General features: G+C 39.0%; 1 protein-coding gene across 18 annotated transcripts in view; it reads left to right on the top strand.

Moving 5' to 3' along the window:
* LRRFIP2 (LRR binding FLII interacting protein 2) overlaps positions 1–14,660 on the top strand; it is a 173,614-nt gene that overhangs the window by 114,594 nt on the left and 44,360 nt on the right. For all 18 annotated transcript variants that reach the window (XM_032234651.1, XM_032234649.1, XM_032234647.1 and 15 more), the window contains one exon: positions 11,747–11,791. In XM_032234651.1, coding sequence (XP_032090542.1) covers positions 11,747–11,791 — 45 coding nt within the window. The remainder of the gene's footprint in view (positions 1–11,746; positions 11,792–14,660) is intronic.

The following is a 14,660-nucleotide window of genomic DNA, read 5'->3' as shown; positions in this document are numbered from 1 at the left end:
GTCCTAACCAAATGGCAGGATAGTTCCTCGTCCGTTTAGGGGGGTTCTCCTATCCGCTGGGGGATTTGCCTTATCACCCCAGCGTCTACAGAGAATCCCCTTTAATCTGCTGGCCCCTTCAGGATCAACAGTGCTCAAAAATGAGCCCAAACGAAGAAGTTAGAGTTAGAAGTTAGGAGAGCTCCCTTTCCTCTGCTCTAAGCACAGTGATGTCGCCACAGGAAATCCTAAACTGTGTTTTTTTAAAGACATTTTTTTTTGCAATTTTCTTCTGTACAACATTTCCACCTCAGTATACATTTATTTTAAATGTACTTCTTCCCCCTTATTTCAGTTTCTCTTTGTCTATACATATGATACAATTATATACATTCTATCTATACATTGCTAATTTCTAACTCCTGTGTCCTCTTCATTTAGTCTTTCCTTAAGCTTTACACCTGTTCTCTAGCCATTTGTACCACTTGTTCCATACAATATAATATTCTGTTTCCTCCTTTTCTTTTACTTCTTTTATAAATTTGTCCCTCTTTGCACACTCTAACACTTTCATTATAACATTATCCTCTGTTGGTGTATTATTATTCTTCCAATTTTGTGCATATTTATTCTCGCTGCTGTTATGATATGTATAATTAAAAATTGTGGTTTTTAAAATTTCCTTGTAGTTATTTGCTTTTTAGTAATTTCTTCGAGCCATTTTCTTATTCTATTCCAGTATTGTTTAGCCTTTGGGCATAACAACCACATGTAGTTTCTTGATTTTGCCTACATTTCCAACAGTCCAGTGATAAGTTCGGGTACATTTTAGCCAATCTCGCTGGTGGGAGATGCCATCTATAGAATGTTTTATACATATTTCTCCAAATCAATACTGTAGCCAAAATTTTTGGTTATCATAGTTTCTTTAACTACCTCCTTCTCCATTCTGTAATTCAATAAGTAGTTCTATAGTTTCTTGATCAATTTATCCTCTGTATCTTGTAAAATTTTATCTAGATCTTGCGGTTCTGTTTGGAATCTGTACTGTTCTTTATCCTTCTTATATCTAGCCTGTCTCTGCATGTACGGCCACCAATCAATGTCTATGCCCTGTTCTTTTAGTTTTAATCCTGTTTTTAATTCCCCCTGATCGTTTAGTAATATCTTTATATCTTTTTATTTTATCTATGTCTAATACATATGGGTAGATTAATGCTTCCATCATTGATAGCCAATTTGGAATTTTAATATAGTGTTTTTCTTTAGTTTTTTGCCATACTTGTAGCAAATCATCCCTAATTAAATGTTTCTGAAAATAACTGTGGATTTTATTTTTGCCATCCCATTAAAATGCGTGCCATCCTAACTGTAAGTCATGGCCTTCCAAAATCAACTTTCTTTTATTTTTTAACTCAAATCAATCTTTGATCCATGTAAGTGCTGCTGTCTGATAGTAAGTCTCCCAATCCGGGAGCCCGGATCCTCCTCTTTTTCTACTATCCCACAATTGTAAGGTGACCAGATTTTCAGATTGGTAAAGAGGGACACCATTGAGGGGGGGGGGGGGCTTGATTAAAAATTTTATATTTTGTCAAAAGATCACACAAGGTGATTACATGACCCCAAGACACTGAAAGCATCATAAATATGAATCTGTTGCCAAACATCAAAATTTTGATCACGTGACCATGAGGATGCTTCAACGGTCGCTAAGTGTGAAAAATGGTTGCTAAGTGTGAAAAATGGTCATTAGTCACTTTTTACAATGCCATTGTAACTTTGATCACTAAATGAACTGTTTGAAAGCTAAAGCTAGCTTGCATTATGCTAGCTTACATTTTCAAGAGAGAGAAGCTAAACTCCTTATTAGAATTGAAATAGAAATGAGTAGAGTAGAGTAGAGTAGAATAGTTTATTAGCCAAGTGTGATTGGACACACAAGGAATTTGTCTTCGGTGTACATAAAAAAAATAAAATAGAATACATTCATCAAGAATCATAAGCTACAACACTTAGTGATAGTCTCTCTCTCTCTCTCTCTCTCTCTCTCTCTCTCTCTCTCTCTCTCACACACACACACACACACACACACACACACACAAACACTCCTCCTCTGGATTCAATGGGACTTTTAGAAAATCTCCCCTCCTGTGCACACACTCCCTCTTTCTCTCTCCCTCTCCCTCCCTCATCTCATTATGGGAGGGAAAAGCGCTTGGCATGAAGAACTTTCTTCCAAACAGCGGAACCCCCAATCGCCAGGGACATCGGACTCCAAATCCCATCGCAGGAATCCCCACTCGCCAAGATCGTAGGACTCCAAGTCCCATCCCCCCGCCCGTCCCCGCCAGTGCAGCCCCTGGCGCAATAGGGCTGCAATCAGCAGCCGTCCCTGCTGCAATCCGCGCCGCCCGCCGCATCAGCCGGAATCTGACAGAAAGCACTTTTCTTTCGCCCACATCAGAGGTGGTGGGGGGAAGGAGAGGACTTTTCTTTTGCCCGCATCAGAGGTGATGGGGGGAAAGAAAGGACTTTTCTTTCACCCGCATCAGAGATGGTGGGGGGAAAGAAAGGGGGGAAAGAAAGGACTTTTCTTTCGCCCGCATCAGAGGTGGTGGTGGGGGGGAAAAGGACTTTTCTTTCGCCCGCATCAGAGGTGGTGGGGGGAAAGAAAGGACTTTTCTTTCACCCGCATCAGAGGTGGTGGGGGGAAAGAAAGGGGAGAAAGAAAGGACTTTTCTTTCGCCCGCATCAGAGGTGGTGGGGGGAAAGAAAGACTTTTTTTCGCTTGCATCAGAGGTGGTGGGGGGAAAGAAAGGACTTTTCTTTCGCCCGCATCAGAGGTGGTGAGGGGAAAGAAAGGACTTTTCTTTCGCCCGCATCAGAGGTGGTGGTGGGGAAGAAAGGACTTTTCTTTCACCTGCATCTGAGGTGGGGGGGGGAAGAAAGGACTTTTCCGCTCGCCTCACCTGCCAGCCCCCGAAGTGCACAAGGGATGCTTTGGCGGGAAGGCGCCACTTCCAGACCCCGCTGAGGGCCACACACACAGGTGGCTCTTTTTGGAGAGGCAGAGGCTTTTCCACGGCTTGTCCAGGTGGAAGTGGGGCTGGAAAGGTGAGCTCGCTCCCCCGCTCACTCGCTATGCTACCCCGCCCATGCGAGCGGCAGCGGATGGCGGGGGAGCGAGCGATTGAAGAAGGCGCCAAAATTAAAAAGCGGGATGTTTTGAGAATGGCCCGGGAGGTGGGAAAAATTATGAAAAAGCGTGCCTGTCCCGCCAAATGCGGGACGTCTGGTCACCCTACACAATTGGTTTTATTTTAATTAATGCTCCCCCCCCCAGCCAAATGTATTTCATAGTTAGCTTATTTAACTCTTTAAAAAAGCTTTTGCCTAATTTTATTGGTGCTACTTGAAAGAGGAACAGTATTTTTTCTAAAGGTTCATTTTGATGGCAGCTGTTCTTCCTATAAGGGACAGTGGTAGTTTTTTCCATATTTCCAAATCTTTTTTAATCTGTTGTATTAATTTAGTGTAGTTATCGTCTTTGATTGCAGAACATCTGGTTGATAGCCAAATTGCCAGATATTTTTTTTTTTGGTGACTTGTATGCACATTCTTTCTTCCAATTCTCTTTCCTGATTTTTAGTAAGATTTTTTGTTATTGCCTTTGTTTTCTTTTTGTTAATTTTAAGTCATGCTACTCTACTGTATTCTTCTATGTGTTGCACCAGTTCGGGTCCTGTCTCTAGCAGTTGTTCCAATATAAATACTTAGTATATAAATACTAAGTCATTGTCAGCTTCTGCTTTGCTGTTGCTTCAGCTGCCATTGAAACGGGGAGGGAGGGCATAGTATTTGGGTGGGGTTACTTATTGTGCTGGAGGAAGATTCTGGAGGTCTTTGGATGGACAGACTACGCATGCGTGGATGTTTCCCGCCTGGGTTAACGGCACCGACATTCCATCTTCGTGATGTCTTTTGAAGTTATCTCACACCTGACACTTGAAGGACTTATGATTGGACTAGGCCTATGATGCCAGGGGGTGTGGAATGGGCTATTCTATATATCAACTGCTTTCGCGCCTAATTAACCAGACTTTGCTATACAACCGCTCTTTAACCATTTTTAATTAGTAAAAGTACATTTGATTTTCCACAAATGGAGTCTCATGGTCTTCTTTCCTGATTATTAAATGGAGAGGTGCTGACAGTCATCCACAAATGCTTGGACTTTGTATTCTTCTTTCCTTATTTTCAAGCCCTTTAGTTCCTGATCCTTTCTGATTTTTATTAGCAATACCTCCAAGGTTAATATGAATGATAAAGGTGAAAACAGGCATTCTTGTTTTACCCCCTTTCCAATAATAAATTTTTCGGTAATATCACCATTTATTATTAGTTTGGCTGTTTGGGTTGTGTATATTTTTTCCACCATCTTTACAAATTTCTCTCCAAAGTTCATAGTCTCCAATTGTAAAATAATAAATCTCCAATTTAAATTATCAAAGGCTTTTTGGGCATCCAAAAATATTAAGGCAGCTTGCTTTCCTGGATGTGCTTCATAATATTCTAGTGTGTTTATAATGGTTCTCATGTTGTTTCTTATTTGTCTTCTTGGTAAAAATCTGTTTTGGTCTGGAGGAACCTTTTTAACTTGTTCTGCCATTATGCATGCCAATATTTTATAGTCTGTGTTTAACAGTGAAGTAGGTCTGTAATTTTTAATCTGATGTGGGTCTCTATCTTCTTTTGGAATCAGTGTTATAAGTGCTTCTGTCCATGAATTTTATATTTTCGCTTCTACAAGGAGCTCGTTAAATACTTCCATCATTAACATATCTAATGGTTCCTGTACCATCTTGTATAGCTCCACAGGTAATTTATCTGGGTCTTGTGTTTTATTATTCTTTTCTATTCTTTTCTATTCTCTCTCTTCTTACCTCTGTAATTTTGGTCAAGTTCATTTTATCCAGGTACTGTTTGATATTATCCTCCAATACATGCTCCTGCCGATACAAGCTTTGAAAAATATGTTTTGTTATATTCTTTTTTTTCTCTCTTCTATGGTGTGTCACTCCCTCCTCATCTTGTAAATAGGCTATTATTCTTTTCTCCTTTTCTTTCCTTAATCTATATGCCAGCCAACACCCTGGCTTATTTGCATGCTCAAAAAAGTTTTGCTTTGTTATTCTAACTTTCTGGGCCTTTTCATCTTGTGTAATCAGGTTCAGTTTATGTCTTATGAGGTCTATTTTTCCTTTTATCTTTTTGTTTTGTGACATGGACTGTAAATCTTTCTAATCTTTCAGTTTCTTCCCGCAACCCTTCTTGTTTTTGTTTCCTTTTCTTGTTTCTTCTTGCTGTGTATGCTAGAGTAGGTCCTTGTATATATGCTTTGGTGGTATCCCACAAGTTTTGTAGCGATGTGTCTTCCTTTTTGTTTATTTTGAAAAATGCTATCATCTCTTTTTCAATCATCTGTGTATATTCTTTTTCTTTCAATATTTCCTTGTTCATCACCTACCTTCACTTTTTCTTTTGTCCTTTCCATATTATTTTCATGGGGTTGTAGTCTGCCCAGTTGTTAGCTATTATTTCTATCTCTTCAATCTCTTTAATCAGCTCTGAGGTAATCTGTGCCATATCTATCCTAGACCACAATTTATGTGGATTAGAATAGAATGTATATTGGTTCAGTCTCCTATTTATTTATTTCCACGTGTCTCGTAGGCTCAGTTCTTGTGTCATTTCGAAGAAAGAGTCTGGCAGTGTTCTCTTCCTTATCTTATTCTTCTTGTTACTTTTATAATCCTTTTTGATGTCCACTATTGCATTGAAATCTCCAATTAAACATATGTTTTTGTACTCTAATTTAGTTATTTTGTTATGTAATTTTCTGTAAAGTTTAGTTTGGTTGTTATTTGATGCATAGATTATAGTAAGAAGTATTTGTTTTTCCTCTGTTTTAATCTTTATCATTAAAATTCTTCTCTCTTCGTCTGTATAGATTACAGTATTTTTCAGAGGATAAGACGCACCGGAGTATAAGACACACCAAGGTTTTGAAGAGGCAAATTTTAAAAAAAGCTTTTGCACTCTGTATACCTCCCAAAAATGGCCCATTTTCCCCCCCAAAAGGGGGGGGGGCACGTATAGCCTATAGAGGGCTCCTAGGGGATGGATCCTGCTACTAATTAAAAACATTTTTTTTAAAAAAATCAGACAACTAAAAGTAATTAACTTGTTAATCCGATGTCTGCAAACTTGAATTTCTACTTGGCAAACATTATTATATTGATGACACAGACTATTTTCTGAAGGAAGTGCTGTAGGGAGTGAGGTTAAATTATATTACAATAAACTTTAAATAAAAGTGGATCTTGAGAAAAATGGATGTGGAAAGAAATGTAGAATCAATGCAGGAATAGAAAGTATGAGACTTGCATGAAAAAATACCATAAATTAGATTACTCTTCCAATCTAATGAATAAAAAGAGGATGCATGGAATTGTATGGAACAGAGTAAAAACAATTATATCATGCACAGAAGCATGTGAAGTTATATTAATGTGAAGTATGAAAAGATCTTCATATTCCAAAGTGATAATGATTAAAAATATGCATAAGGAGTGACTGCAATTATAGATGATAAATAGATTGTAGGAAGATTTGGCATTATAGGTATATAGATTAAAAAGAGAGTTGTAAGGAATGTAATGAAAACAAGAGTTAGGATGAGAATAGAAATGCAACAATTTTGATGAAAAAATTAAAATAACATCAATAGAATATTTGTAGCTCAGGATTGAACTGTGGAGACCATTTTAATTTTAATTTTTTGGTTGGGACCCAGTGCTATCTGAGATTAGTTTGCATTGGGTAGACCAGGCCAAAGCGATGTGGGCCAGTCCCTTACATTTTCCAGGACAGCTCCACAGGCCGGATCTGACCACATTGTGGGCCAGATCCAGCCCACTGGCTTTGTGTTTGACACCCCTGGAGTAAACCATCTTTTCAACAGAGCTGAAGAAGCTTCTTGTATGAGAAGTGAAATGTCTTCAAGGAAAAATAAAACAAAGTCCAGTTACTTTTTGGAAAAGCACTTTTGGGACAAACATGACCTCAATGACTGAGAATCTCCATAGACATCTTCCCAATATCTGGATTTCTCCCCCAAGAAATCAGATGTTCAAAGTAAAAAAGAACTTTGCAAGATCCAATTTGGGTCATTCACCAGGACCACAGGTTTAGTTTCCGGGCTTTCGGACTTAGCAGCCCATCTTCAGGGAACTTTACTCTGCCAGAATTTGTGCTGGGCTGTTTTTTGCGTCATATTTATGTGGTTCCTGATTGGGTGTGGCTTCTTATTGGTTGACTGGGATTTGTGGCTCCTAACGAGATCATGGTTTCCTTTCATGTAATGTCCATATTTACAATTCATAAATATATTTCTTTTATAATTTTTCTATTTGTATAATACAAGGATCTTCAAATTTGTGGCACAACAATTTCTGGTTGTAAGTTTATCCAGGCAAAATGAGGGGCAAATCCCAGAATACGTTTTGACAGTGTTTCCTATTTGCCTCTATTAATCTGATCAAGTTTAAAACAATTATTCTCTCCATAAAGTTGTTTGTTCCCCCCTTGAGAAGTAAGATGTTTATTACGGTCAAAGACCAGCAATGTACATTTGTCTTTACACTATATTAAAAATACTAACATTAAAATATAATTAAAAGTATTTACATTAAAAGTGGATAATAACATTATGGTCCAAAGATTGTTAAAGGTATGTCCAGATAATTGGTACAAGATGGTACTATACTGTAGCCAATTTTTTTCTTATAGACATTGCAGCAGCACAGAACTTTGCCACTGCATACGTGGTAACCGGGTTAGTGTCCTGGAGGAGAAAGCCTAGATAAAAATTGTCTGCCCTCCCTGGCAATCTCTCTAATAAGGGGAGAATACATGTAGACCTACAAGCTCTGTATAGCTCGCAATGTAATAGTACATGTGAATTATCTTCCACTTCTCCTTTACCACGTATACAAACGCGTTCAGCTATAGGTGTTCTCTTATACCTGCCCTGGAGGAATGCTGAAGGAAGAATGTTAAATCTGGCTCTGAAGAAAGCTATTCTTTGTTTTGGAGAGATCAGGTCATTTAGATATCTTGCTGATTCCCACACACCCTGTTTGATTCTGTCCCTGCTGTGGAAAGGCAACCTATTTAGTTCTTCTTCGAACTCCATGTCCCTCATTCTATTGATTACTACTTGCTTTGCTTGCTCAAAGCCTAAGGACATTAAGAATAATGGTGAAAGCCCATAAGAGCCTAGCTTGTGATCAATTGCTTGTTTAAATTGTCAGTCAACGCTAGTGGGGACAGTCCCTCTGGAAAGAAATGCATTTTAAGCCAATAAATGACCATCATCTTCCAGGCTCTTACTTGAATTTGAGGCATGCCTGTCTCAATTCTTAACTGGGCATTTGGAGTTCCATTGGGAGCAGCTAAGATGGCTCGCAGGAATTTTGTTTGAATGGTTTCTAACAAGTCTCTCTTTGCAAGGATTCCTGTTTGTGCCCCGTAAAGAATTTGTGCCAATGTTTTGGCCTCAAAAAGTTTTAAGGCAGCAGGTACTAACTGACCTCCACCTGTATAAAAGAAATGTTTGATTGCATTTGAGGACCTAATGGCTACTTGCAATGTGTGATCCAGGTGTGCCTTCCATGTCCCTAGCGAGTGGAAAACCACACCAAGGTATCTAAATGTTCTAACCTGTTCCAAACTATATCCTTCTATTTGCCAGGAGTATTGGCATGATCTTTTAACAAAAACTAAAATTTTTGATTTATCGAAGTTAAGGACCAGCTTGTTTTGCCTGCAATAGCCGAGTGTTGCCCTAATTGCTCTCTTCAGTCCTATGGGGGTTTGTGAAATGATAACGGCGTCATCAGCATATAAGAGAATTGGCACTTTGCGTTGTGCTAGTTAGGAGGATGGAAATCAGGGTTCTGTAAAAGATCAATCAGGGGATTAATATAGGAGTTGAAGAGGGAGGGGGACAGGATGCAACCCTGCCGTACCCCTTTTTGTACTCTTACTGAGCCGGTTAAACTCCCTTGGGGATTGCACCTCACTTTCAGGGTGGAATTGGCATACAATTTTTATATGAGGAAGAGGAGGCGTTTATCGAAAGTGGTGCATTTTAAATTCTCCCAGAGGGTGATCCTGGATATTGAATTGAAGGCCTGTTTAAAATCCAGGAAGGCCACAAAAAGAGAGGATTTTTTTTATGTGTGTATTTTTGTACTAAATGGTGGAATACCAAGATATGATCCACTGTCGATCTTCCTTCTCTAAAACCGTCTTGTTCATCTTTGATTATCCTCCCTGAAATTAGCCAATCTTGAAGTTTATAATTTAGGTGTTTGGCATACAGTTTACTAATAACTCTTAGAAGACTAATGGGTCTGTAGTTGTCTGGGTCATTTCTATTCCCTTTTTTATAAATTGGTATGATAATTGCTACTCCCCAATCTCTAGGCATATGGCCTGTATTGTCTATAAATGTAAACAGTGATGCTAAAAATGGAGCCCACCAACTGGCGTTCTTTTTAATTATTTCTGGCAGGACATTATCAGTTCCGGGTGCCTTATTAGCTTTTAGGGCTCCAATCAACCGGGATATCTCTTCTGGTGTAACGGGGCCAGTGAGGAGTGTGGTCCAAACTAGCTTGGCTCTCCTTGGTTACATAGTCAGGATCTGTATAAAGCTCCCTAAAGTACTCTTCCCAGGCATGAGTTGGAACCTGATTTGTAGAGGGTAGGGGAGGTTTTCCCAGTCCCCTGGTGATGTACCAAAAAAGGGATGTATTTTTTGTCCTGACTGCCGTAATTAGTCTATGCCAAGAGTCCTTCAGGCAGCACTTTTCTTTTCTTTTAGAAGGTTCTTATATTGTGTTTTTAGCTGCTTTAAGTAATAAGTGTGCTCCTCGGAGGGGGCACCTTTACTTTTCTTGTATTCTTCATTATATATCTTTTTTAGTTGAACTCAATCTCTATCAAACCATTTTTTGTTTTTTGAAACTAGCATTTTGGGGTGAGCTAGTGATCTGTTACTGAGAACCGAATTCAAGTTTACAATTAAGGATTCAAATCCCTCTAGGTAAGATCCCCCACAGTTATTTCTTAGTAGAGATGTACGTAACTCTATGGTTTCAGGGGCTAACATCCATTTGGTAACTTCCTTAGCGTTTTTCTCATTCCATTTAATTTTTACCTGGGTATTTTGAGTTTCTAACCTGGGTAGGTAGGCTGTGCCTGCCCTTAGAGAATTCTAGTGCAATGTGAGAGTAAGGAGTATTGTATTATGATCACTTTCCAATCGCGAGTCTACCTCTATCTTCTGTAAGAACTTCAGGAGGTCATATGATATTATCCAGTAGTCAACTGTGGATTTTCTTCCTGCTCCCCGGTAAGTATATTCTGCTGGAAAATCGCCCCATGGGGACCCATTAAGGATACACAGATCCAAACGTTCAGTCATTTGTCTTTCACATAAGCCTGCCCGATTAGCTTTAGGGTCTTTAAATTGTCTGGCATGCAAAGATTCATCTGTTACATTTTCATCATAGTGAGTCTTAAACTGCTTATGTAATGCTTGATCATTTGGACCCATCCTAGCGTTTAAGTCCCCCCCTATAATTATTGCAGCTTTGGGGAATTTGGCTGAATAGCCAAGAATAAAATCTTCTATGCTGTCCCAAATCTTGTTAATCACATTATTCTTATTAAGTGGAGGAATATAGATATTGAAAAGCAAAATCTCCACCTGTTTAAATAAGAGTAATGTAGTTTCAACCCATGACTGGAAAGGTGGCAGTGGTACACATTTAAAATACAAGGATGTAATACATCATTATGCCATATTGCATAATATAGTTTTCTAGTACACTGCTTCTGATTTTCATATTTTAAGAAATTATACTTGTTTTTTAAAATTTTCTATGATAAAACAAATAATAATTAAAAAAAAGAAATTATACTTTTTCCATCACACAGGATTACTACCAAAAACCATTCATTAGGAAATAGCTATCTTGACTTCATGGAAAAAGTGAACTATAGATAATGAGATGTTTCTAACTCAAAAAATGGATAATTCCAATTCAAAACATTTTGATTTTATTTAAAAATAATTAAGAAAGGAATATTGCCAAAAACTTCATTATGATTCTACAGCCATGGACATAATGTGAAAGTGAATTATAGATATTCAAATATAAAGCATTATGAATTTGATGAAAGAATTTACATATGTGTGCCCCTAAAGAGAATTTCTTTATCAATTAAATCACATTGTACAATTTCCAATGTTGCATACAAAAGTATTTTGCATAGAGGAAGTAGAAGTTAATATATTTCAGTCTGACAAAAATACTGATATGTCTATTGAATGAAGATGTAACTTGAAGTGTGCATATATCAATGTAATACTTTTGTTAAAATTAAAATACTTCCTTTTAGATAAGTTGGTGTAGGATTATAATTTTAATTTGTTCTCATCTATTTATAATGTGTTTGATTAAGGACTATATTTAGAGACTCTTTGTGTAAGATAGTATATTAGGGAAAAAAAGGGAAATCAATTATATTAATATTCTAGTTATATGCACATGGATGAAAACTAATCTTTTCAACTCAAATATATAGTTGAAATTAATTTAAAACATTAATTTTTTAAAATATTTTTCAGCTTGAAGAGAGGACTGACAAACCATATTCTGATTTATACACAAGGGTGAGTTTTTGAACAGATTGGTTTTCAAATCATCAGTACACAGTGATATGCCACTCAAAATATATGCTGTATTTTTTGGACTATAAGACATACCCCCACCCCCAAGTGTGTGAAAATGTCTATGCATCTTCTACAGCAAATATTTTATTTATTATTATTTTTATTTTATTTTATTTATTAGTTTTGTATGCCGCCCACTCTCGGAAGACTCCGGGCGGCTTACAATAAAAAGGGAAGGGGAATATAAAAATAAATAAATAAACAGTTTAAAATTGCAATAACATCCACAACTTGAAATGGGGCTGGACAATTCAACAGCCCCAGGCCTGCTGGAACAGCCAGGTCTTCGTCGCTTTACGGAAGGCCGGAAGGGTAGTAAGGGTCCGGATCTCAACGGGGAGATCATTCCAGAAGGCCGGAGCAGCAACAAAGAAGGCCCTCCCCCAAATATTGCAATAGCTGGGGATTTGCATACTTGGTGGGAGGGAGTTGGTGTGGTAGCAGTGGTGACAGGCAGCAGCGATCCCCTGCTGATCCTGGGACAGCTGATTGGTGGTATTCCGGGAGGCTGATCCAACTGCCAATCAGCTGTGAAGGCTTCAGCATTCCCTGGGTGAGGCAGCAATGCAGAAGTAGGATTTAGCCAGTTGTTAATGATGTGTGCAGTTCAGAGAACTGGCTGATCCCAGCACTGGCTGGCCTGGGCACGTTCTATGTCTGCCAGGCCTGCAAAAGGTCATTGAGCAGTTTCCCGAGGATGCCTTGCCACTGCCTGCCACTCTGCTGCAAGTTCGCCTTTCCTGGTCTGCGCGGTGGCAAGTCCAGAGACATGGAGAGAGAGAGGTATGAATGGATGACACTTAGCTCCAAGTGCTGGAGAAGGCGAACAAGGAAAGTGGTCGGGTTGCCGCTGACTTTCATTAGGGCGAGAGAGATAGGCTCTTGTTGCCATCCCTTTCCCCCCCATCGCTGTGCATGGCAAGGCTTCTTGCCCTTCACTTAGCCATCAATGCAATTTAAGGGTGGCAGGTGGGGAATGGTGTGTTGGTGTGGGGGAGGAAGGGTACCCAACCCGGCAGGTCTTTTGCTGCCTTTCGGCGTTGGCCATCAAAGACAAGTCAATGGAGAAATGGGCAACAAATCAGACAGCTTGAGGTAAGGAGACTACTTTCTCCTCTTTTCCTACTCCTTGTCTTTCCCTTGTGCTGACCTCTCCATTGCAGTGCAACGCTCAGGATCCATTAGCGAAGGGCAAGCAGTTGAAGCAAGGCGAGGCAGGGAAGCCTTGTGCAAAAATACATGGACGAGGGAGGCAAGTTGGCGATCCCAGCTGCCTGGCTCACAGGAAGCTTGCAGGAACCTTGCTGGATGCTTTTGTGGTTCCTCCAGCAGCAATGGAAGGCAGAGACACGGGGGGGGGGGGGGAGAGAGAGAGAGAGGCAATCCCAGCTGCCTGGATCATCAAAGCAAGTATCCATTTAAGCCAGCATCCATCAGAAAGATCTTATCTGTTCACCTGGCATGGTTAAAATCTGAAATCTGACTACCATTCCAGTCGGCCATTCCTTTGTTTTTACTTTCATAACCACACACAAACCTGGGGGTGTAAGGAGGCACTACAGAAACAAAATACGCTCCTATGAATAGTGTCTAATGTTCTCCTTGATGTTCTCAGCTATAGTGCTCTTATAACAATAAAGGACACATTGCTGTCAGTTCTTTCTTGCAGAAAAATATTACGGTACCTCCTCACGCTACATACAAAGATGTCAAATCAGAAAAGACTAGCATATAAAATTTCTTTTAAACTGGAAGTAGTAAAATATGCTGAGGAACATGAAAACAGAGCAACACAGAGACATTTTGGACCATGTCCAACTGAAAAAAATGATAAAAGAGTAGAGGAAACAGGTGGATCAGCTGCAAAAAGTAAAAGATAAAAGTAAGCACAATTTTCATGGGCTTGCTGCAAAGTGGCTATGAAAGATGGACATAAAAGAATGGATCACACGTCACCGGAATAATGGATTCGTAGCTTCTACAAAAATGGTAATATATGAAGCCAAATGCATTGCTGTAGAGAAAGGCATTCAGGATTTTACTGGATCACCATCGTGGTGCCACAGATTTATGAGACAATATGGCCTTGCTATGTGCACCAAAACTAGAATTGCGCAAAAATGCCAAAAAGAATATGAATCTAAGATTCTGTTTTTTTCACACATTTGTAATAGATGCTAGGAATAAAAATAATTTTGAAATTGGCCAGATTGGGAATATGGAAGAAGTCCTGCTAAACTTTGATGTGCCATCTAATAAGATGTTTGATGTTAAAGGTGCCAAAAGCATAACCGTGAAAACCTCAGGACATGAGAAAATACATTACACGGTTGTGTTGTCCTGCTGTGCAGATGGCACCAAATTGCCACCAATGTTAATTTTCAAAAGGAAAACTTTTCCAAAATAAGTGATTCCATGAGGAGTTGTTGTGCATGTTCATGAGAAAGAATGGATGGACAAAATGGAATGAGAATATGGATTGAAAAAGTGTGTCCTGGAGAGCTTCTAAAAAAGCCTACTTTATTAGTGCTTGACCAGTTTAGAGCACATATTAGCAAAACCACTACAAAGAGATTTAAAGAAGTGAAGACTCTCATCTAGCTGTAATTCCTGGGGGTCTTACAAGCCAGTTGCAACCTCTTAACGTTTCCATCAACAAACCATTTAAAATCTATATGTGAGAAGAGTGGAACAAATGGATGGCTGGTGATAATCATGATCTGACTCCTACTGGATGAATGAAGAGGCCTACTATCACTCAAGTTTGTGAATGGTTTAAAACATGGATTTCAGTGAAGGACGAAATTGT

Source organism: Thamnophis elegans, chromosome Z (genome assembly GCF_009769535.1).
Source record: "Thamnophis elegans isolate rThaEle1 chromosome Z, rThaEle1.pri, whole genome shotgun sequence".
In the NCBI taxonomy this organism is placed as follows: Eukaryota; Metazoa; Chordata; class Lepidosauria; order Squamata; family Colubridae; genus Thamnophis; species Thamnophis elegans.
Note: the sequence above shows the minus strand (reverse complement) of the source record. Positions and strands in the feature narration are given on the sequence as shown.